Raw genomic sequence first — 25,462 nt, forward strand, 5'->3', positions numbered from 1 at the left:
CAGGGCTAGAGGCTCTACAGTGAAATAAGACCGTAATCACTAACCAGGACAGTAATGGACAAGGCATATTGATATTAGTGAGAGGCATGCGTAGCCAAGTGATCATATAGGTCCAGTGAGTGGTTGGGCTGGCTATGGACACGGCGATTCGGACAGTTAGCAGGCCGGGGCTAGCAAGCTAGCATAAGAGCCTTAGAGGGAAGTCGTGATGGGGGGAAATCTGTTTTTGCCTCCTCGTGCTGTGACGTCGATAGACTAGTCGTGGAATTAGTAGGGTTCCAAGTAGCAGAGGGGTCAAAGTCCAATTGGTAAAATGGGTATAGTGGTCCAAGAAACTGGCTAATGGATCAGCTAACAGTCCAATATGCTCTAGATAGATAGCAGGCCGCAGTTAGCAGAATGGGCCTTCAGTGGGCGTTGCACCTGAGGGGCCTGTTGGGATCCTCGGGCAGATTATGTCGCTATTCCAGTTGTGAATGATCGGCGGGGTTCCGTGCCCCGTACCAGCAGTAGAAGGGGTCCGGATATTGCCCTAGCCGGGAGATGGGTCTAGCATGGGCTAGGTCCATGGTGGTAGGTGCTTGCTCCGGGACGGAAACGTTAGCCAGGGGTAGTCAACCCGGGTTGCGCTTAGCTAGCTGCGATGATCCAGTTGAAAAGGTTCAGAGTTTGCGGTAGAAATCCGGAGATATGGAGAGAAAAATAGGTTCGGTATTCTCTGGTTTGAAATGCGTTGTACGAACTGGCGAGAGCTTTCCGAGCTAAAGGTTAGCTGATGACCGCTAGCAGTGGTTAGCTGACTGATAGATGGTAGATAGTTAGCTAGCTAGCTTCAGTTGAGGGATTCTAGTTCAGAGGTAAACAGAAATACTTTAGAAAAAAACAGATCCATACCACATGGGGTGAGGCGGGTTGCAGGGGAGTATTTTAAAGTTGAGGTTTAGGAAAAATATTAAAAAGAATGCGAAGAAAAAGATACACTGCTCAAAAAAATAAAGGGAACACTAAAATAACACATCCTAAATCTGAATGAATGAAATATTCTTATTAAATACTTTTTTCTTTACATAGTTGAATGTGCTGACAACAAAATCACACAAAAATGATCAATGGAAATCAAATTTATCAACCCATGGAGGTCTGGATTTGGAGTCACACTCAAAATTAAAGTGGAAAACCACACTACAAGCTGATCCAACTTTGATGTAATGTCCTTAAAACATGTCAAAATGAGGCTCAGTAGTGTGTGTGGCCTCCACGTGCCTGTATGACCTCCCTACAACGCCTGGGCATGCTCCTGATGAGGTGACGGATGGTCTCCTGAGGGATCTCCTCCCAGACCTGGACTAAAGCATCCGCCAACTCCTGGACAGTCTGTGGTGCAACGTGGCGTTGGTGGATGGAGCGAGACATGATGTCCCAGATGTGCTCAATTGGATTCAGGTCTGGGGAACGGGCGGGCCAGTCCATAGCATCAATACCTTCCTCTTGCAGGAACTGCTGACACACTCCAACCACATGAGGTCGAGCATTGTTTTGCATTAGGAGGAACCCAGGGCCAACCGCACCAGCATATGGTCTCACAAGCGGTCTGAGGATCTCATCTCGGTACCTAATGGCAGTCAGGCTAGCACATGGAGGGCTGTGCGGCCCCCCAAAGAAATGCCACCTCACATCATGACTGACCCACCGCCAAACCGGTCATGCTGGAGGATGTTGCAGGCAGCAGAACGTTCTCCACAGTGTCTCCAGACTCTTTCATGTCTGTCACGTGCTCAGTGTTAACCTGATTTCATCTGTGAAGAGCACAGGGCGCCAGTGGCGAATTTGCCAATCTTGGTGTTCTCTGAAAAATGCCAAACGTCCTGCACCGTGTTGGGCTGTAAGCACAACCCCCACCTGTGGACGTCGGGCCCTCATACCACCCTCATGGAGTCTGTTTCTGACCATTTGAGCAGACGCATGCACATTTGTGGCCTGCTGGAGGTCATTTTGCAGGGCTCTGGCAGTGCTCCTCCTGCTCCTCCTTGCACAAAGGCGGAGGTAGCGGTCCTGCTGCTGGGTTGTTGGCCTCCTCCACATCTCCTGATGTACTGGCCTGTCTCCTGGTAGCGCCTCCATGCTCTGGACACTACGCTGACAGACACAGCAAACCTTCTTGCCACAGCTCGCATTGATGTGCCATCCTGGATGAGCTGCACTACCTGAGCCACTTGTGTGGGTTGTAGACTCCGTCTTATGCTTCCACTAGAGTGAAAGCCCCGCCAGCATTCAAAAGTGACCAAAATATCAGCCAGGAAGCATAGGAAATGAGAAGTAGTCTGAGGTCTCCACCTGCAGAACCACTCCTTTATTGGGGGTGTCTTGCTAATTGCCTATAATTTCCACCTGTTGTCTATTCCATTTGCACAACCGCATGTGAAATTTAGTGTCAATCAGTTTTGCTTCCTAAGTGGACAGTTTGATTTCACAGAAGTGTGATTGACTTGGAGTTACATTATGTTTTTTAAGTGTTCCCTTTATTTTTTTTGAGCAGTGTATAAAAATATATATACATGGGACGAGACAAGACAAAGACGTCTGACTGCTACTCCATCTTAGATTGACCTTGTTTTGCCGGGCGGCCAGCTCTAGAATGAGTCTTGGTGGTTCCAAACTTCTTCCATTTAAGAATGATTGAGGCCACTGTGTTCTTAGGGGCCTTCAATGCTGTAGACATCTTTTGGTACCCTTCCCCAGATCTGTGCTTCGACAATCCTGTCTCGGAGCTCTACGGCAGTGGTGTAAAGGACTTAAGTAAAAATACTTTAAATTACTACCTAAGTTGTTTTTTGGGGTATCTGTACTTTACTCTTCATATTTTTGCCAACTTGTACTTTTACTTCACTGCATTTCTATAGAAAATAATGTACTTTTTACTCCATACATTTTCTCTGACACCCAAAAGTATTACATTTTGACAGGAAAATGGTCCCTGATCATCCCTAATGCCTCTGATCTGGCAGACTCACTAAACACAAATGCTTTGTTTTTAAATTATGTCTGTGTGTTGGAGTGTGCCCCTGGCTATCCATCAATAAAAAATTAAATGTGCCGTCTGGATTGCTTAATATAAGGAACTTGAAATGATTTATACTTTAACTTTTGATACTTATGTACATTTTAGTAATTCCATTTACTTTTTATACTTAAGTATATTTAAAACCAAATACTTTCAGACTTTACCCAAGTAGTACCTTACTTCACTTTTACCTTAGTCATTTTCTATTAAGGTATCTTTACTTTTATTGAAGTATTACAATTGAGTACTCTTTACACCACTGCTCTACGGACAATTCCTTCAACTTCATGGCTTGGTTTTTGCTCTGACATGCACTGTCAACTGTGGAACCATATATTGACAGGTGTGTGCCTTTCCAAATCATGTTCAATCAATTGAATTTCCCACAGGTGGACTTCAATCAAGTTGTAGAATCATCTCAAGGATGAACAATGGAAACAGGATGCACCTGATCTCAATTTCGAGTCTCATAGCAAAGGGTCTGAATACTTATGTAAAGAAGGTATTTCTGTTTTTTTTCTTCTATACATCACTGTATAGTCACTGTATATGATCACAAAAATCTGATACTAGGTGGCGTAGTCTAGAAAATGTACTGCTCAGTGTGCGGGCAAATCACCCACAGTCCCCACTGCCACATGAACAATGATGAATTGTCCATCTGCACAGACAGATACAATTTCCGAATGCACTGTATGTTAATGCTCTGACTGTCACAGTGGGACCAAATCTACTAGAACAGTGGTTTCCCAACTTTTTATAGTCCCTTCAAACATTCGTACCCCCTCTAGCACCAGGGTCGGTGCTCTCTCAAATGTTGTTTTTTTGCCATCATTGTAAGCCTGCTACACACACACTATGCGATACATTTATTAAACATAAGAATGAGTGTGAGTTTTCGTCACAACCCGGCTCGTGGGAGGTGACAAAGAGCTCTTATAGGACCAGGGCACAAATAATAATACAATAATAATCAATACATTTGCTCTTTATTTAGCCATCTTATATATAAAACCTTATTTGTTCAAAATTGTGAATAACTCACCACAGGTTAATGAGAAGGGTCTGCTTGAAAGGATGCACATAACTCTGCTACATTGGGTTGTAATTGGAGAGAGTCTCAGTCTTAAATAATTTCCCACCCAGTCTGTGCCTGTATTTAGGTTTCATGCTAGTGAGGGCCGAGAATTCACTCTCACATACGTACATGGTTGCAAAGGGCATCAGTGTCTTATTTAACAGCGTGATTTGCCAAGGCAAGAAACTCTGAGCGCAGTCCTATCCAGATATCATCTGGCAGTGGCTTCTGATTAAATTCCATTTTCACAGAACCGCTTGTTGCAATTTCGATGAGGCTCTCTTGTTCAGATATCGGTAAGTGGACTGGAGGCACGGCATGAAGGGATAACAAATCCAGTTGTTTGTGTCGTCCGTTTCGTGGAAGTACCTGCATAATTGCGCAACCAGCTCACTCAGGTGCTTCGCTATATCACATTTGACGTTGTCCGTAAGCTTGAGTTAATTTGCACACAAAAAATCATACAATGATGGAAAGACCTGTGTGTTGTCCTTGTTAATGCAGACAGAAAAGAGCTCCAACTTCTTAATCATAGACTCAAGTCTGTCCCACACGTTTAATATAGTTGCGGAGAGTCCCTGTAATCCTAGATCCAGATCATTTAGGCAAGAAAAAACATCACCCAGATAGGCCAGTCGTATGAGAAACTCAACATCATGCAAGCTGTCAGACAAGTGAAAATTGTGGTTGGTAAAGGAAACGTTAAGCTCAGGCGAGAAAAAAAACTCACCCAAATGTATAGCCCCGTTGGAAAATATAAATGTACTGTTTGAAAATGTGAAGAAAAAATAAAATTATATATATATTTTTTTTTTAATGAAATGTTTATTTGGCGTACCCCCGATGGCATTGCGCATACCCCTGTACTAGAAGAAATGGAGACAATTTTAGAAGCAGTGCATGGGGATGATTATACCAGTAAAGTGTTGAATATTTCCCTTCAGGCATTTGGCATGAGGCATCTGGCATGTGCCCCACTACCCCTGTCACATGACTTGGCAAGCTGTTCCATAACTGTGGAGCTCTGATTGAGAATGTTCTGCCCCCAGTCTCGTTTCTACCAACCTTGGTATTGTTAACATGCCTTGGGAGTGGAACATCTTGCCTGGGTTGTATGGAACAACCATGTCTATCATGGAGTGACTTGCTGTCAGCTCAATACTTTACAGGTAGCCAATGTAATGACAATAGAACTGGAGTGAGATGCTATCAATAGAGTAGATAACGCAAATTGTGATTAACATTATATCAGAAGTGGAATGGCACCATCCCGCAGTTCTTCATACATCTCTACATGCATGGTTATAATGTAGCTTGTAGTGTTTACAGTGTAGTCTGCAGTTTTTAGCATCAGTGTTCATACTGTATGTGGATTGTGTAAATTCTTAGTCCATATTTTTTTCTCCATATATACTGTTTATTGTCCGTCCGTCCATCTATTGTGGCAGCACCATTTCACAGAGTCAAAATTCTGTACATGCAAATGTTTTTGGCAAATAAAGGTGATTCTGATTCTGACGCTAGTGTTATCTATGTTTTCTAGGTGCAGGCCAAGGCCAATATTTAATGTACTGAATCAACAGTTTTCAGTCCTTCCCTCTTTGTCGAACTCAACATGGCAACTTATTTTAGAACACGAGTTTCAACTCGATTTCAACCTGTCCCTCCTTATCCTGCCAGCCTTCCATTTTCCTGCAGTGAGAATTAACACTACCCTGCTGTATGTATGATGTGAGTTACACAGGGGCTCTTTGACCTGTTTATATTGGGATCTCTTCCAAGAGAGAGTGTGGGCTGCCTTGCCGATTTAAGATGTGCAGGGTCATATGTGGATGGGTGGGAGGCGATACATGGTTATGAGCATTTTCAGCCTTACACAAAATGCAAGAGAGTGGGCGATTCCCAATCAACTTAGACCAAAGACCGTTTGTTATCGTTGCATTTCTACACATACAAACAAAAGCAAATTTGATCTGTAAAATACCAGCCAATACACAATGTTTCATGTGTGCTCCAAAAGACCCTTTTCCACCTTTTATGGTTGGACTACTGAAAGTTATTGTAGAGCAGGTATTCCCAAACTGGGGTACGCGCAATTTACATTTTTATTTTATTTAACAACACAAGTCAGTTGAACAAATTCTTATTTTCAATGTTACCTGCCTTGTTCAGGGGCAGAATGACAGATTTGTATCTTGTCAGCTCAGCTCAGGGATTCAATCTTGCAACCTTTCGGATACAAGTCCAATGCTCTAACCACTAGGCTACCTGCCGCCCCAATGCTGTCGAGGGAACGCCAAATAAAAATGTGATTACATTTTTTTTTAGCTTTTAACATTTACATTTTCCAATGTATTTGGGTGAGGTTTTTTCTCACCAGAGTACCATTTTCACTGCCAAAAATAAAATGAAACCATCTAGTGTTAAGCAAAATAACAACAAATACAGGTAGCCTAGTCAAATAATTAAGATCCAATCACATTAACCGTTACTCTCTCACGGGAATTCCACTAAAGGTCCATATGTAGCCAAACGTAGCTGCTGCTCATGTTGGTATCTGTATTGATGGTGCAAAAGCCATGATGGAGACATAGTGGAGCGGTAACGCGTGTGTAAGCAGATGTTCCCGAATTCACTTGGGTACACTGCAGCATCCACGAGATGGTGGCTCTTGCTACCAAGGAAATGCCTGACAGCTTGAAAGACGTTTTGGACACTACAGTGAAAATGGTTAAATTTGTTAAAGCAAGGCCCCTGAACTCTCGTATATTTTCTGCACTATGCAACAATATGGACAGCGACCATGTAACGCTTTTACAACATGCAGAAGTGCGCTGGTTATCAAGGGGCAAACTATTGACACGTTTTTTTTAAAATTGAGAGACGAGCTTCAAGTTTACTTTACTGACCATAATTTTCACTCGTCTGAGTTAGGATCACCACTTTATCTTAAGAATGTGAAATATAAGAATAACAGTAGAGGAAATGATTTAAGCTATTATTTCTTTCATCACATTCCCAAACATTCCCACTCAATTAGTATTTGGTAGTGTTGCCTTTAAATTGTTTAACTTGGGTCAAATGTTTCGGGTAGCCTTACACAAGCTTCCCACAATAAGTTGGGTGAATTTTGGCCCATTCCTCGTGACAGAGCTGGTGAAACTGAGTCAGGTTTGTAGGCCTCCTTGCTCGCACACACTTTTTCAGTTCAGCCCACACATTTTCTATGGGATTGAGGTCAGGGCTTTGTGATGGCCACTCCAATACCTTGACTTTGTTGTCCTTATGCTATTTTGCCATAACTTTGGAACTATGCTTGGGGTCATTGTCCATTTGGAAGACCCATTTGCGACCAAGCTTTAACTTCCCGACTGACGTCTTGAGATGTTGCTTCAATATATCCACATAATTTTAGATTTTTTGCACCAGTTCCTGCAACATGATGCTGCAGCTTTTTGGGATGTAAGCATCCCCCTTTTTCCTCCAAACATAATGGTGGTCATTTGGCCAAACAGTTCTATTTTTGTGGTACAATCTTTCCCCTTCAGTTGCAGTTTTTTTGCAGTTTTGGGCAGTGGCTTCTTCCTTGCTGGGCGGCCTTTCAGGTTACGTCGATATAGGACTTGTTTTTACTGTGGATATAGATACTTTTGTACCTGTTTCCTCCAGCATCTTCACAAGGTCCTTTACTGTTGTGGGATTTATTTGCACTTTTCGCACCAAAGTACATTCATCTCTAGGAGACAGAACGCCTCTCTTTCCTGAGTGGTATGACGGCTGCATGGTCCCATGGTGTTTATACTTGCGTACTATTGTTTGTACAGATGAGCGTGGTACCTTCAGGCGTTTGGAAATTGCTGAACCAGTCTTGTGGAGGTCTACAATTGTTTTTCTGAGGTCTTAGCTTATTTCTTTTGATTTTCCAATGATGTCAAAAGAGGCACTGAGTTTGAAGGTATGCCTTGAAATACATCCATAGGTACACTGACAATTGACTCAAATGATGCCAATTAGCCTATCAGAAGCTTCTAAAGCCATGACATAATTTTCTGGAATTTCCCAAGCTTTTTAAAGGCAATCAACTTGGTGTATGTAAACTTCTGACCCACTGGAATTGTGATACAGTGAATTATAAGTGAAATAATCTGTCTGTAAACAATTGTTGGTAAATTCCTTGTGTCATGCACAAAGTAGATGTCCTAACCGACTTGCCAAAACTATCGTTTGTTAACAAGACATTTGTGGAGTGGTTGAAAAACTAGTTTTAATGACTCTAACCTAAGTGTATGTAAACTTTGGACTGTATTTTCAACTTGCAGGACAAAATTGAGTCTATGATTAAGAAGTTGGAGCTGTTTTCTGTCTGCATTAACAAGGACAACACACAAGTCTTTTGTGTGCAAATTAACTCAAGCTTAGGGACAACTTCAAATGTGATAAAGCGAAGCACCTGAGTGAGTTGGTTGCGCAATTACGCAGGTACTTTCACGAAGCGGATGACACAAACAACTGGATTTGTTATCCCTTCATGCCCTTCCTCCAGTCCACTTACCGATATCTGAACAAGAGAGCCTCATCGAAATTGCAACAAGCGGTTCTTTGAAAATTTAATTTAATCAGAAGCCACTGCCAGATGATATCTGGATAGGACTGCGCTCAGAGTTTCTTGCCTTGGCAAATCACGCTGTTAAATAAGACACTGATGCCCTTTGCAACCATGTAGGTATGTGAGAGTGAATTCTCGGCCGTCACTAGCATGAAAACTAAATAAAGGCACAGATTTTGGGTGGTTAATGATTTAAGACTGAGACTCCAATACAGCCCAACATTGCAGAGTTATGTGCATCCTTTCAAGCACACCCTTCTCATTAACCTGTGGTGAGTTATTCACAATTGTGAACAAATAAGGTTTTATATGTAAGATGGCTAAATAAAGAGCAAATGTATTGATTATTATGATTTTATTATTTGTGCCCTGGTCCTATAAGAGCTCTTTGTCACTTCCCACGAGCCGGGTTGTGACGACTACTCACAATCATTCTTATGTTTAATAAATGTATTGAATAGTGTGTGTCTGTGTGGCAGGCTTAGAAAGATGACACAAAAAAAAACATTTAAGAGTGCGCTGAACCTGGTGCTATAGAGGGGGTACGCAGCTGGAGGTTGAATGTATGAAGGGGTACGGGGCTTTAAAAAGTTTGGGAACCACTGTAGACGGACACTGACTTAACAGATATGTGCTGAGCAGAGATAGGGTGATTACATTCAGATAGACCCTTATCTACACCATCTAGTGCATCACCATGGATGTGACTCTGGTTGGGAGACATGGCTGATCTTGGTTGAAGTACCACATTTCTGGGACCCAGATTTCAGGATCTAGATAGAATGAAGACAGAGCAAACGTTGAGGAGGTATACATATACAAAATGCTGACGCAATAATAATTGGTCCCATGTGGCTCAATTGATAGAGAATGGAGCTTGCAACGTCAAGGTTGTGGGTTCATTTCCCATGGGGGACCAGTATGAAAAAGTATCAAAAATATATGCACTCACTGTTGTAAGTTGTTCTAGATAAGAGCTTCTGCTAAATGCCATAATGTTTGCTGTGTGTGCATCTTGCTAGCTGTCACTCAAATGGCAAGGGGCTGAAGCTCATTGGCTAGAACTCAAATTGATAGGAGCCTGGCCCACATGGGGGAAAATGACATACACCTAGCTTCCTGAATTGGGTCACATTTGATGATATCCGGCCGGCTCTACTTACTTCTTTAGGAACTATGCATGCATCCGTCCAAAGTTTACTCTTGGGAATAGAATACACACAGTATACATGAAATTAGATCACATGGTTTTGATTAATGACACTTCCCTCTCCTCACAAACAGAGAGAGAACGCATGTCCTAGTAGCAGGAAACTTGTTTGCACCCAGCACACTTCCAGAAAGTAGGGAAACCAGGGTCTTTCCACTTCTATATACATGTCTTCTGATTTTCCTGTGTAGCCCAATTAACCTATTACTGGAGGGCACTAAGCAGTAGTGAGAATCTCTGATCAGGGATTGGCTAATGCCACACTACTGTAGTAGGTTACAGTGAATGTCAAAGTCTTAACCTTGACTGATCTCAAAACAGATGTTGGGTCAATAAAGCCACATGAGCCACACTGTACATAGATATTACAGAGAGTATTGAAAGTGAAGATGAAGCAATGTACATCCCCCATGGAGCTACATAGGAGTCTGCCCTGCATAGGAAACGCTGCTAAATGACCTATATTCAGAAGGAGCGGTGTCTGTCTTTATCGCCTTAGTGGACTGGGGCTTACAGGCAGTGCCGAAATTGAACACTGTTCCACAGGGGGTCACTCACACTCCATCCCCTCAAATCGCTTCATTTGGGCCTGCCACTAGAAAACCCAGCAGCACCAGTCCAGTGTAGATTAGACATTTAACGATGACAAACAGATTCTACTTACAACGCTACTGTACTGCTGTTTCAGATCTACTGCATAGAGGTGATGTAGCCCCCGGTTGAAGTAATTTAAAGATCCAATGCAGCTGTTTTTCTCTCAATCTCAAATCCTTTCTGGGTAACAATGAAGTACCATACTTTGAATGTTTCCAATTTAAATCGTCAAAAATGAACAAAAGTAGCTTCTTAGCACAAAGAGCAGTTTCTCAAGCAAGGGTTTTGCTAGGACTGTCTGGGAGTGGTCTCAGTGGGGAGGGGAAAATGAACTGATATTGGCAGAGAGGTTTGGAATTCTCTTTCTTATTGGTCTATTAACTAATTTACCACCTGGTGATGTCATATGCAGGCCAAAATGCCATCCCACCAAAACAGGCTGAAATTTCAGGCAGTCCTTTCAAACAGCTCTTATACTAAAAGGGCATTATCATAATTTGCACAATTTCACAGTATTATTCCAACCTTATAGTGTGGAAATATTGATAAAACACAGAAAAGCATGATTTTGACTGCACTGGGTCTTTCAGAGGAAGGCCGGAATTCAAACAATTTCTATAAACACCCAGGTGTCAGGGCCTCCCGAGTGGCACAGTGGTCTGAGGCACTGCATCGCAATACTGTCTGTCCCACTAGAGATTCTGGGTTTGAGTCCAGGCTTTGTCGCAGCCTGCCTCGACCAGGAGACCCGTGGTGCGGCACACAATTGTCCCAGCGTCGTCCGGGTTAGGGAAGGGTTTGGCTGGCAGGGAAGTCCTTGTCCCATCACGCACTAGCGACTCCTGTGGCTGGCCGGGTGCAGTGCACGCTGACACGGTTGCAAGGTGTACGTGTTTCCTCCGACACATTGGTGCGGCTGGCTTCCGGGTTAAGAGGGTATTGTGTCCAGAAGCAGTAAGGTTTGGTTGGGTTGTGTTTCAGAGGACGCGCGGCTCTCGACCTTCACCTCTCCCGAGTCCGTACGGGAGTTGCAACAATGAGACAAGACTGTAACTACCAATTGGATACCACAAAATTGGGGAGAAAAAGGGGCAACACATTTTAAGAAAGAAAGAAAATAATCACCCATGTGTAGTCTATGAAAGGCCAGTGCCGGCTTGAATTAGTCCTAATTTGATTGTCTTTCAATGGCTATGTTTTATTTTTTAACTCTTACATTTTATTTATTTTTGATAAAACTCCATTTGTGTGGAAATAAAATGACAGGAGACTTGGAGAAAATGTGACCTCTGATCTATGCTGTTGAATCCTTAATCTCTCTTTGATGAAGATTATGTCACTGGCTTTGATGTATTTTGATCAATATAAATTAAATTAGAAATGGGTAAATCCACAGTAACAGAGTGATGCACAATCTCATATACTTTTTTTACTTTCAAATGTATGTCAAACACAAACCAATGAGTTAAGTTTTAAAAAACATACAGCAACAACAAGGATGACTTTTAACAATTTTCACAGATAATTTTACAAAAATACATTTACTTGCAGAACAGTGCAGATGCAGTTTGGTAGCAGAATTATAGTTTGTGCTCTTTGTGTCGTCATTCTGTTACCAAAATTATCATCTGCACGGCTCCTTAAGTAAATGTGTTTTTGTAAATATTTCTGCGGAAATTGTTAAAAGTAGGCCTTGTGAATAGAGTTGTAATGGCTTGTTTAACTTAGCAATCATAGTTTTATTTATGTATTTGACTTATGTTTTAAAGGGAAAGATCTGAGTCTCCTTACCTTGGAATTGCCCAAACATAATTACTTTTATAGATTTTGACAGAGGTCGATTTTGCTGTAATGAAAGCAAAAGATTGTCTGCGAAGCTTCTGGGAATTTCTTTGTCCAAAGTCATCAAATACATTTTTTTTTACCTGCCAGAGGGAGTCACAGTAGTGGAGGAAGAGTGTGTATTTGAATGTGTTCTATAGGGAGACCAGGAGGCTCTCTGATGGCAGATGTGAAGTTACCATTGCAGTTGTCTAGGCTTTTCTTTGCTCCTTCATTGCTCGAAGTTCTGAGATATATAACATCTATTAATAAACTCAACATAGGACACTAAAGCCACGTTTTCTCCTACAGTTTCCCATTGAGAAAGAGGGAAAGAGAATGCATTCCTTCATGAATTCTGTATACACTGTACAGTCTGTGCAGTAGTTGTCTTTTTAAAATTACTACAAAGTGTAGTCGTTTAAAAACCAACTAGATGGTTTCCATTGATATGAGTCTCTTGGGAATGTTTGTGGAATGTCTTTGCAATGTACTGAGTGGTAATACTGTGTGTCTGTCATGAACCACACACACTGGGATATCCATTGAGATGGACGTGATGAATGAATGAATGAATGGAGAATCCATCTGCCTTTTCCCTCACTCGAGGTGGATGACTTGCCTCAATCCATTGTTGTCTTGTAACTTTCCTTAATTTCCCGGTTGGAGGATTCTGGATTTCCTGTTTATTTCCTACAGATTCTGGGAATCTTCCAACTGGAATTTCTGCAAAAAGTAGGAATTTCAAAAAATGTACCAGGATTTTGCAGACCTATTCCATTGTTATATGAATGCACATTTATCCACTATGAACGGGACTATTTTAAAGGATATTTTACAATGTCACCCCTCTGGGCAGCAGACAGAGTAATTTCTTTCGGACACTAGAAAGACCTGCAGGCTCCTACACGCATATGGTTGAGGTGACTCCAACGTCATTGTGAAGAAATGGGAAATGAGCAAAGTACTTTAGAGACATGTTGAAGAACAGGAGCATCCAGTAGATGTCAATTACCACTACTATTTGTGGTGTAAAGTCACGTCCTGTAGTTTGTGTGTGTGTGTGTGTGTGTGTGTGTGTGTGTGTGTGTGTGTGTGTGTGTGTGTGTGTGTGTGTGTGTGTGTGTGTGTGTGTGTGTGTGTGTGTGTGTGTGTGTGTGTGCGCATGTGTGTGCATGCGTGTGTGTTCTATTACTGACAAGATGGCATATAAACAGCAGATTTATTTGACCATATTCACTATTTTCACTATTTTCCATATTTAGTTAACCTAGAATGATGTGAGACGTGCTGTATAATCACCATAGCCATTTATCAATGAACCAGTCATTGGCAGTACCTCCTCTGTAATATACAGTGTATAAAATTGGGACAACAGTGCTTTTTGTCCCTGTTAACTCACTAGCATCATGGAAAATCCAGCTTGGCTCTGCTTCACGTTTTCCATGACGATGCCAGACGCTATTGTGAGAGGAACAAGGGATGCTGTGGAGGTAAGTAGGTGGATGGGGCGATGCTTGAGGATGTACATGGGATTTGATACCATTTTCTGTGTTGCGAATTAAAATAGCCGTAAAAAAAGAATTTGGATGATCAGATTTGAATCCATAAATGTGCCAGGAAGGACATTAATTTGCTGTCAAACATGGTGATGGGAAGAAAGGATCAGTGAGTGATGAGTGAGTGATGGTTTTAATAAGGAGAACTGGTTATTATGAAAGTTGATAGGAGAATCCTCTTTCTGCTCAATGAAGGCAGGGGTTTATCAGTCTCTTATGGTGATTGAAGATGCGTTATAATCTTTATGAATGACATCATGTAGAAATGACTGGCCCTGTTCTGTGGCTATTTGGCCTAATAATGTTTGACTGTTTCATGGTCACAGAAAGAAACTAGGTGTACAATGCCAGTTGTACCCCTGGTTCCGCCTGGCGAAATTGTAGCCGAGGTTGGGGCAAGGAGAAGGACGGAAGCAGCACTGTTACACAATACCAGAATCAAAGTAGCCTGGCTAAACCTGAAACCACAGTAAAATATGCAATACATTATTTGTAATGTGGTAATATTATGCAAGTGTTTGCAGGCCAAAGTATTTATTGGAGTTGATAACTAAGGGTAATTACATAAACCTGTTAATGTGCGTGCTTGTCCTCTGCTGATTGGCTGTGTATAAACTAACACATATGTGGTGCATGAACAATCTTTATTATGACCTAATTACTGTTGCACTTATGCTGCTTTCATGACCAAGTGGGAAGGTGGAAGAGAGAAGGCCATGCAGTTGAACGAAGAGAACAGAGTTGAGTTTGGGGTTCGTGTTTCTGTGTGTGGCCACTCATCATGCTCTCAACATGTTGGCACTCGGAGAAGACACGTTTTCGAGGTGAGCAGGACGATCATGAGATGGAGCTACGTCCGGATGCCACCGGGTTGCAGGCAAAGTCGGGAGAAGAGGAATATTGGGACAGGGACACAGAAAGGTGGATTTCTGAAGAGGAACTGGAGGGGAAAAAATAGACAATGCAAAAAGTAGAGGTTGAATTTGAGGGAGATGGCGATAAAAATGAAGATGGGCTGTTGAAAAAGATTGGTGTCAAGTACAAATAGAGTGAGCCATGCGCCAGACTGAGTTCTGGAGGGGAAATGGAAGTGAATGAGGGCTACTTGAGATGAGATGGAAGGTGTGGTGAAGAGCTCGGACCTGAGCCTGGTATCGATGGACATGATAAAGAAGAACCTGGTCCAGTAGGAGTGATATTTTGGGAGAAAGTAGACTCTTGCCTTTTGGTGGATCCATTGTGTGTGTCAACTGTAGGGGTGCCCATGTTGCTGGGGGGTGTCCGGTACGAGGCAGATTGAGGTGGCTAGATTCAGAGTGGGGCAAAAGGTGTTGTATGATGATACAGAGAAGAAAGTAGAGAAGGATGGGTTAAGGGTGAGGGATCCTGAGAGTAGAACATCTGTGCCAGCACAGAGGGATAGGCCAACGATTGATCGACTCTATCGCAGAAATAGAATGTAAGTCACAGAAAATAGATGTTGTGGTGGCAGCAGCAGGGAAGTATTTGGGCATACGATATTTGTTACAGGGTGTGTTTAGTGGTGGTATCCCAACCTCCCAGTCAGTTGGTGCAGAAGCAAGTAGGGTCAAAGTAGTGGAATGGGGTAGATGGGTTCTAATGAGGTAGGGTAATTACAAATATTTACAAAAGTGTAATGGATTTATACTAATGTTCAGTTGGGGGCGGTAATACAACATCTTGGATGCCAACCTCCGTTAAACTCCACAGAAGAAGAAGATTCTTTAGAGATTCAGAATGGTGAAAAAAATGCAATACGATGGCAAATAGACAGCCATTCTACCAATGGTGTAAAGTACTTAAGTAAAAAATATTTGAAAGTACTACTTCAGTCGTTTTTTTGGGGGTATCTGTACTTGACTTTACTATTTATATTTTTGACTACTTTTACTTTACTACATTCCTAAAGAAAATCATGTACTTTTTACTCCATACATTTTTCCTGACACCCAAAAGTATTAGTTACATTTTGAAAAGCTTAGCAGGAGAGAAAAATTGTCAAATTCACGCCCTTATTAAGAGAATATCTGTGGTCATCCCTACTGCCTCTGATCTGGCGGACTCACTAAACACACATGCTTCATTTGTAAATTATGTCTGAGTGTTGGAGTGTGTCCCTGGCTATCTGTAAATTAAAAAAACAAACATAAAAAATGTGCCTTCTGGCTTGCTTAATATAAGGAATTAGAAATGATGTATACTTTGACTTTTAATGCTTAAGTATATTTGATCAGTTACATTTACTCTGATACTTAAGTATATTTTAAAGCAAATACCTTTAGACTTTTACTCAAGTAGTATTTAACGATGCGGCTTTCACTTTTACTTGAGTCATTTTCTATGAAAGTATCTTTACTTTTACTAAAGTATGACAATTGGGTACCTTTTCCACCACTGCACTCTACAAATGAGCACTAAGCTAAACAGGTCTATATTAGATCAGACAAAATATGTTACAAATTTCCTCGCTATATTAGATAAGACAAAATATTTTACAACTTTCCTCGGTCTCCCCTTACTAATAGTGAGCGTGCAACTTTCAAACAATTTACTCCACTCTTCCCTACCAGCGAATCAACGATATTCAAACCAAGTTTGAGGATATTTTTCAACAAAAGCAAAGGACAGTAATGTTACGAGTAAAGTAGTAAGCCCAGGTTTCAATAGGTGATAAAATATTAAGGTGACATGAAAGGAGTGAGGATATTTGGCCTGGCAAAGCATTTTTATCTGCTGACTGAATAGGAGATGATAATTATGAGTTTTTTTTATTCTCCTGGTCTCGGGGAAACAATTAAGAGTCCTCGTTGTCTGAGACGGTGTAAAAATGTATCCAAGACCGAACACTCAATGTGGTCTTGAAACCAGACTTGAGTACTACAACACTGCCCAGCACTTTGAGATTTCAGCTGATGTAAGAAGGGCTATATAAATACATTTGATTTAGATTTTTTGTTGTTGTCTCAAAAGCACCATTAGGCCTATATCCCAGAGTTCCCAAATGTTGACCTCTGATGTCACCTATTAAGGAAATTACCACAATAACAACAACAAAACATTACTTACGACTTCAAAACTTGTATTACCACCATCTCTTCACTTGGCTCTGAATGCAGTATATGCACTAAACTTAGAAGCCCAGGCTTCTCATGTATTAGATTTGGAAGGTCACAGGTAGGCTTACCCCCCAAAATCTCCTTTAACAGCAACTTCAAAGTCCACTATCAATCTATACTTTTAAAGATGTCAATTTTTATTCTTACCATGTACATATGTTTATCATTGAGTGTTGAAATTATAATCTACCAAATTGCGCCAAGGGAACAATGTGTCAATGGAGAAAATAATGTTTTAAAATATATGTGGGCTACTGTAATGTTGTACAACATTTAATATGCTGTCTATGTTTTCGTTTATACCAGTCCAATGTAAGAACTACAGAGGATGCGGGGAAAAGACACTAAAAAGTTGTTGGTCTTACAAAAATAATGGTGGGCCTAATAGTTTCTTGTCTGAAAAACAGTGTTTTTGGATCTGAAGCGCGCACATTTCGTTTGAGCCAGGTTAGATTCCGTAGCTAAACATGGGTCACGTGCCTAGAACGAGGAAAAGGAAGTATTGAATGAGACTTCAAAAAACCACGGCTGTTGCTAGCCACATTTTTCTGATTAATCTTGATGTTCAACAGGCTTCTGTATATAAAAATATAGGCTGTATCACGATGAGTTGTTGTGCACTGGGTGTCATGTCACCCTTTAATTTTAAGCGTTAGCTAATGTCCGCGGCGACGGGTCGAAGATTTTAGGAATGAAACGCCTGTGCTAGATATCCAACTAATTTCTCAGAATATCCAGGAAGTTAGCGCCCAACCCAACGAAGTTGTATTTTTGACAGAATGCGATGGGGAACTGTTGGGCTTATTGTTCTGGGATCTTCAGAAGAGAAGCGAACAGGATAAAACGAGGAGGCGGGTAAGTGATACGCCCTTTAAACTAGCGTTGACCAGCCTCGGTTAGCTAGCTAGATACACGTATTCGGTGGGTTGGCTGTCATACAATAACGTTACAATGCAGCGTCAAAACCTCCACGGTGCCCACGTTTATACGTGCCACAATTGCTTATCAAATACCTTTCTCTACTAGGTAGTTAGTTTCTAATCCTGGTTGCTGAAATACCTATCACCTATACTGTACCGAAGATGTTTTTAACTAACCCAAGATAGACCACAGCCTATCGTTTCCAATGTGAACGAATGAGTCATAGTGGGCAGAACAAGCATGAAGTGGGGCAGAGTCAAGCACGAACTCGCGAGATCCTATTGGCGCATTATACCATGTATTTGCATATTTCCGTTAGGGAACGCCTGTGAAGTGCACGTGTGCAATAACAAAATTCTCCCTTACACTCCTTAAAAAACGCAATTCTAGGAAACTTTGGCGAGAGTACATTTTACACTAGATCCGGTGAAATATCTGTCTCATTGTTCAATCTGTGACCCTATTGTCAATACTGAAACGTTCCTCACCCTGCCTAGTGGTTAGAGCGTTGGGCCAGTAACAGAAAGGTTGCAAGAGTTGACAATCCCCGAGTTGACAAGGTATAATATAAATCTGTCGTTCTTCCCCTGAACAAGGCAGTTAACCCACTGTTCCTAGGCGTCATTGTAAATTAGAATTTGTTCTTAACTGACTTTCCTAGTTAAATAAAGGTAAAATAAAAATAATAATTTGGGTCTTGCCAATCATTTTTGGAAGTGCATAATGCGCTTCCTTTTAATATTTGATTATGCTTTATTGAATTCTAATTTAAACAAATCTAAAACATTTTGTAGGCAGAAGACTCATTCCATGCTTCCTTAGAGGGAAAATCACATTCTGAGCTGACAAATCCAAGTGTATTAGTCGCTTACACAGATTTAAACTAGGCTTGATGTTGATATCAGTTAGGCTTTAATGTTAGTTTTGATGTCAGGCCGTATATATTCTGTTGAAAGAACTAGCTATGACAATCATGTAAATCCACAGTGACCAAAAGCAGCCTAAATGGATGACAGTATTTTCATATTTCTGTCCATGCAGGTCAAAATACTTTAGAAGCAGTACTGCTGGGGAACATTACACAATAGAGGTATGGTACATCGATTTTTCTGGAAGATGACATGTTTTATCATTCATCACTTGGTTTGAAGAAAGAAGGTGATGTAACAAGCTAATACTTACAGTGCAGTTCTGTCTCCACAGTTTGAAAACCTTGTTGAGAGTGACGAGGTAAGTGTGAACATGCAGACCATATTTGTTCGATTGAAACAATCCCAAAGGGTGATATTGTCTGAAGATGCACAGAAGACACAATGATTGTTGTCATATTGCACATTATTCTTTGCCCACTTTTGGTTTGAAGTTGTCTTTCTCTAATTTCAGGCAGAGAGCCCACAAAGCTGTCCCAGGTATGTTTTTATACAATTTGTTTCAGGGGACTGGGCAAATGCATTTCAGAAGAATAATGTCACGGTGAGCTTGAGGTAATCTTTGTTTCATTTTGATACCAGGCCTATCAGAGAAGATGAGATCCTCCACCTCAAAGAGCACCGCTATGCTGCAATTTCCAATCAACAGACCTTGATAGACGAGAAGCTGCAAGCAGAGGTAGGCTTACACAAGCAACTAGTTTCTTCTCCGTCTGTGTAAGGGATATAGACCAGAGCCTCTGAAAGGGATGGATACATGCAGATGTAGTTTTTACATAGAACCTTGTTTTTTTTTGTTGTTGCTTATTGATAATTGAAGGTTTTATTCAACGGAATCAATACACTTTCCAAATTATTGTTTATAAGCTTTGCAGTGCCTTTCATGTTGCTAGATAGGCTAAGCGTCAACTTAACTAAGTTCTCATAACAGGCTTATGTTTTAATTTGGTCCGATCTTAATTTTCCATTATTTGCTTTGCAGAATTGTTTTGCAATTTTAGTTTTCTGTTCTCAACTTTGTGTCCTTTATGTTTCATAATTTCTGCTCAGTTATTGGCACAAGAGGAGAAGTTAAGGCTAGAAGAGGAGGCTAGAAATGCTGCCCAGCGTGAGGCTGCCAGGCTGGCACGTGTTCGAAAGATAAAGGAGGTGAGGCGGCCATTATTGAAGTGAGCCTGTCGTCCCTTCACTACCTTTTTACGCCTCACTCAGCTTTTCCTTGGCTCTACCCCTACTTCTCTTGATAACCCCTTCAAGTACTTAATACCACATAAAGTGGTGGTCAATCTAAAGTAATGTAGCCTATGGTATGTATCTCTATATGAATTTGTAAATCATACCCCCAGGCAAGTGTCCTTTTAAAGTCAAACTATCTGAACTGTAAAAAACAGTCTTGGTATTTGGTTTGCCTTTCCCTTTTTTACCTGAATTAACTGAGGCATTTGTCCACACTCCATTTTTTTTATCCTCAAATTATATAACCATTTACTTCCATTCCTTTGTTTGACCATGCTGTGATTTTTAAATTATTTTTTTTATTTGTCATTCTGCAGCTTTCCCCTTGGTTAAAGGACAAGACATAAAACAAAAATATATATTTTTGATAACATGAACAAAGGCTCCAAAAGCACCCAAATATGTCCTTTTGGAAACGGCAAAGCTCTCAGTATACTGTAGTAATGCAGGTCTTTAGATGTTGTACACATTAAATTATTTAATTCCTAACTTAATTGTGTCATATCCGCAACGTTATATTCCATTTTGTTGGACTCGAGTGACACATCTCCTTGTGTGAGGATGCTCTTGCTTTTTCGTTCCCATTGTGGTGATTTAAAAGCCTACGTATATATTCACACACGGAAAAGTATTGCTTGAGGCCAACAAAATGGAATATAACGTTGTGGATAAAGTTCATAGTGATACACTTTCATGTGTACAACACCTAAAGACCTGCAACACTATACTGAGAGCGTGGTCCCTTCTAAAAGGATGTATATTTGTGTTTTTGGAGCCTTTGTTATTGGTTTATCTGTGCCCCTGCAACTGCAAAACGAGCATGAGGAAGTATTTTGCTGGCGGGGCAAGCTTCTCGAAAACCTAGGGAAATTGCTAGTGTCTGGACACTTCCATAACATGACATTTACATACATTTTATTTTTATTTTGTTCACAACACGTTAACTTGTCCTTTTAATTCATTTCTGTTTCATATGTGTTTGCCCAGCTCCCAGCTTAATCCGTTTTAACAGTTGATTGGCTGCATTTCACGAACACATTTTCAAGAGATTATTGTTTACCATTTTGACCAAGTGTTTTTCTGAGGTGTTCCTATTTTTCAAAGCATCAGCTTGCACAACGGACAAAAGGCAAGGCGGAAATCAAAGGTGGCTCAGCCCATTTGAAAAAGTGAGTATATCAACCAAGCAGAAATGTCTACCACCTCATGGCCTGTGTGTGTCAAGTTTACAGTTTCTCCTTCACTGGTTGGATTCTGTTCTAGGCATGGCTCTGGTGAAGACTTTGACGTCTACCTGCAGAATGTGAAAGCCACGTCGGAAGCCTTCAGGAGCAGCAGTGAGTCCGCTATTTTAGCACAACTATTTTCTGTAGCCTATATATATTATAGTCCGTGCTTGGTAAAACTCTTTAAAAAAAAAATGGTGCATACAAAAATGATATTTTACTTTCTGTATCCTTGAAAGGTCATCCTCATGCATCATTATGTGACGTCTTGCTCTTTAACACCACCTGTGATTTGTTTGTGTCATCAGGGCTGTCTTCTGAGACTAATGTGATCACTCCCAACACGGAGAGCAGCTGGGACTTCAACACCAAGACCCGCTCCACCAATGATGACGGAACCTCACTGGACCTGGAGTGGGAGGACGAGGAAGGTGTGGGCTTGTCTAATTATTTTACTTATTGTCCCCTTTGGGATGTTTTGTTAGTGGGATTACATGAATTTGCACTACATTCCCTGAACTTGTACTGTGCAGTTTCATTGAAGAACGATAGTAATTGTCGAATTCAACCCTCAAAAACCACCAGTTGAACGACCATTTGGGGTTTAACTCCATGTGTCGGTGTATCACGTTGTCCTTGTCTTCAGGGATGAACCGGACGGTCACAGCGTGGGAGAGGTCTAAAACGGAGGAGGACATACTCCGAGCGGCACTCCAGCCGGGCGATAAGCAGGCGACCAGTGGTCCGGCCTCCGCTTCGGAGGACTCCAACGCCCTGGAGTGGGAGAACGACTTTGTGAGAGCGCACGCTGAGGAAAATGCTGAGGAGAACGCAGAGGATTCTGAATACGAGTGCTTTGTCAACCCCATCATGGATATGGACACCCCATCTGAGGAAACACCACCGCTAGATATTACCGCACCGGAGTCTGAGGAGAGATAGTCCCCATCGCCAGGGGTACCAGAGTCAAAGCCAAGCGTTAGTCCACCAGCCCATTGCCTCACCCAAAAGGGAAATTGATTTACCACTACTCAAGACTTCTCTGTCTGCTTGCTCTGAATGTTTGTGTCATTTACCTGGGCATGTCTGTCAAAGAGGCTCTGTACATACAGGTCAGATAAAGCTGTGCACATGCCAGATTTTCTCTGACCCATCCTTTGTGTGAAATATTTGTTCATTGGGAATGTTTGATGCTACACCTAACCTCATTAGCGGTATGCTTTCGATTGTTGCCATTGACTGGTGGGCCAATTTTTTTGATTTGACAATCTTCTTGTATGTTAATGATTGAGCCTTAGTTGGACTGACATTTTCTTGGAATCACGTCACCCAGTGCATATTTGACACAAGTGCAATTTGCATATCAAGTTGGTGTGCGTACTTGTGAGTGGGCTACAGTGTCTTCACAGTTAAAATTCACTGATAGCATATAGGAACAAATATGATCAAGGCAACAACTATCACTACTTCTATCAGTGCCTCAATCACTAGAAAATAAAACAGGCAAATAAATTGTTGAGCAGTTCGTCTAGTAGTTAGCTGACAAAGATTGTCTTTTAGCAAGTGCGTATTTTAATCAGAGTGGATCTCCAAGGATCATAGCTTGCCAGTTCCCTGGTATGAAACATGTATAAAAACTCCTGAGTGGAGTATATCATATCATGTAGCAACTTGTCTGTACAAAGTGGACATGCATTGTACTTGTATTGAAGAAATGCAAGCGCTATCATTGCTATGTTGTCTTTCCTCATTTCCAATTAACAAGTGAGTCATCATGGACACATACGACTACACTTGTTTTATTGATTTTAAACAAAACGTTGTTTGTCAGTTAAATGCAGCTCAAGGTGCGAACAGGCCCGTGCGACAAAACATTCTTATTTGTGTTGTTTTATATGTCTTGAAGGTAAGCTACCTCCAACTTTTATAATTCCTTACTCCCCTGTGTACAAATCTAAAGCCCACAGCATATGACTTTTCTTATCTTTTTTTTTTTTTAATGTTTAGGAGCAATATGTCATAGTGAGGGACTCTATGCAGAAGTTGTGAATTGTTCATTTTACGCTGAAGACCAACTGATTACAAGAGCACATGGCTAGACCTGCATCTATTGACTAAATGGCACTGCCAATAAGTATGGCGGTACACCTTGGACTCCCAACTCTTCAATCTCGCCTTCTGTTTTAGGACAATCGTTAAGTTTTTTTTTCAAGAGAAGAATGTAACCCTGCTCTCTGGACTTGGACATGTATATGTTTTAACGCTAGTGAAATGGTTGCCGTGAAGACACTGGGCTAGGAACAATGAGGACATGAATGGTTTGGAGACTACAGTATACTCCAGGTTTAGAAGGCTTCTAGAGATGGACCAATGTGTGGTAGCTGTCATTTCTTTGTGTGCCCTAGCAAATGGGGTTTTGTTTTCCCGCACAGCAAAAGGAGTCCCTCTCACCGCACCCTTTCAATGTGGATGTGATGCTGATGTTTGCTGATGTGCCTACTTAGAAGACTAGCTTTATTGTGCGGAGCACTGCATCTCACCTTGATTTTGCAATTGTGATATTTGAGTGACAACAGCGATTTCCCCCATAGTGCACCACTACCTGGGGAATCCAATGTTGGCACCATTTATGTTGTTTCACCACATTGAAAGTGAATTAGACTTTTCTTTAATTATTTGCACTGTCTATAGCTTTACCAACCTAGAAACACAAGCCATTTGTCTTTAGCAATTAAAGTGTAATTATGATTGTGGTGAAGAATTACCACAGCTGCACAATTGGCCCAACTTTTTCAGAGATCCCTCTATTTGGCTTGCATCATAACTCAATTTTGAATATATTGTCCACATAAAGTGTACAGACTGTAATGATGGGAGAGATTGTATTGCAGTTTTACCTATGCACTGTTTGACTTACTTGAAACTAGTGTGTCCAAACAATGACTGGTTTGTTTTCGAACCGGCACCGTCCAACACTTAACTTCTAAAAATGTTGGACAAACAAAATGGTTTGGCAAGAATTGGCATGGTGTTAACGGGTTGGACACAGTACATTACGGGTGCAATCACAAGGATGGATTGAACCTCTGTGTGCATTCATTCGTATCATTCCACTGATTTAGAAATGTTTTTATTTGTTACTAAGAATAATGTAAAGGAATTTCAGAAATGGGCCAGTTTTATTTGGTTATGTTTACTGGGAAATAGTACAGAATGTGGTGTGACAACTCTTAACTTTTTCTATGAGTCTACTGATTTATTTGAGATCCAAGCATGTCTAAACTCTGAATTGGATGCAATATAGGATTTGATGAGGTCTGTTTCACACATGATTCCCAGGTTTGGATTACACCCAGAGTCATGATCCCTAATGATTTGAATTCTATTGCAAACAGAATGTTCTGTTAATACTGTACAACAGTATTTTGAGTTTAAGTGCAACTAAAATAAACCCTAAAAACGTTTTAATCTGTGATCATTTGAGTTGTCAAATGGCTTAATGCAGAATGATATATACACAGTGCAGTTTGTGTATAATTAAATAAACACAAAATCCCCAAATTCTTTCAAATGGTCAAAAAGCTTATTTCTCCCAAAGTGTGCAGAAATGTGTTTACATCCCTGTTAGTGAGCATTTCTCCTTTGCCAAAATAATCCATCCACTTGACAGATGTGGCATATCAAGAAGTTGATTAAACAGCATGATCATTACACAGGTGCAACTTGTGTTGTGTACAATAAAAGGCCACTCACTCTAAAATGTGCAGTTTTGTCACACCACGCAATGCCACAGATGTCTCAAGTTTTGAGGGAGCGCACAATTGGCATCCTGAATGCAGGAATGTCCACCAGAGCTGTTGCCAGATCATTTAAGCATATTTTTTCTACCATAAGCTGCCATCGTCATTTTAGATAATTTGGCAGTACGTCCGACTGGCCTCACAACCGCAGACCACGTGTAACCACGTCAACCCAGGACTTCCACATCCGGCTTCTTCACCTGCGGGATTGTCTGAGACCAACCACCCGGACAGCTGATGAAACTGTGGGTTTGCACAACCGAAGAATTTCTGTCCAAACGGAG

The 25,462-nt window shown here is 41.2% G+C and overlaps 1 protein-coding gene across 2 annotated transcripts; it reads left to right on the plus strand.

The window, feature by feature from the left end:
* Nucleotides 1-17,537: 17,537 nt before the first annotated feature.
* LOC118363568 (AP-1 complex-associated regulatory protein-like) lies at nucleotides 17,538-24,942 on the plus strand. 2 transcript variants are annotated; one of them, XM_035744546.2, is made up of 10 exons: nucleotides 17,538-17,921; nucleotides 19,029-19,077; nucleotides 19,191-19,217; nucleotides 19,371-19,396; nucleotides 19,499-19,595; nucleotides 19,967-20,065; nucleotides 21,257-21,321; nucleotides 21,416-21,489; nucleotides 21,687-21,809; nucleotides 22,025-24,942. In XM_035744546.2, the coding sequence occupies exons 1-10, from the start codon at nucleotides 17,851-17,853 to the stop codon at nucleotides 22,318-22,320; spliced, it is 927 nt and encodes a 308-aa protein (XP_035600439.1). In that variant the 5' UTR covers nucleotides 17,538-17,850; the 3' UTR covers nucleotides 22,321-24,942. The 2 variants fall into 2 exon arrangements, with proteins under 2 accessions (XP_035600439.1, XP_035600440.1); XM_035744547.2 differs by having other exon boundaries at nucleotides 21,263-21,321.
* The last annotated feature ends 520 nt before the right edge of the window (nucleotides 24,943-25,462 follow it).

Source organism: Oncorhynchus keta, chromosome 30 (assembly GCF_023373465.1).
Source record: "Oncorhynchus keta strain PuntledgeMale-10-30-2019 chromosome 30, Oket_V2, whole genome shotgun sequence".
NCBI lineage: Eukaryota > Metazoa > Chordata > Actinopteri > Salmoniformes > Salmonidae > Oncorhynchus > Oncorhynchus keta.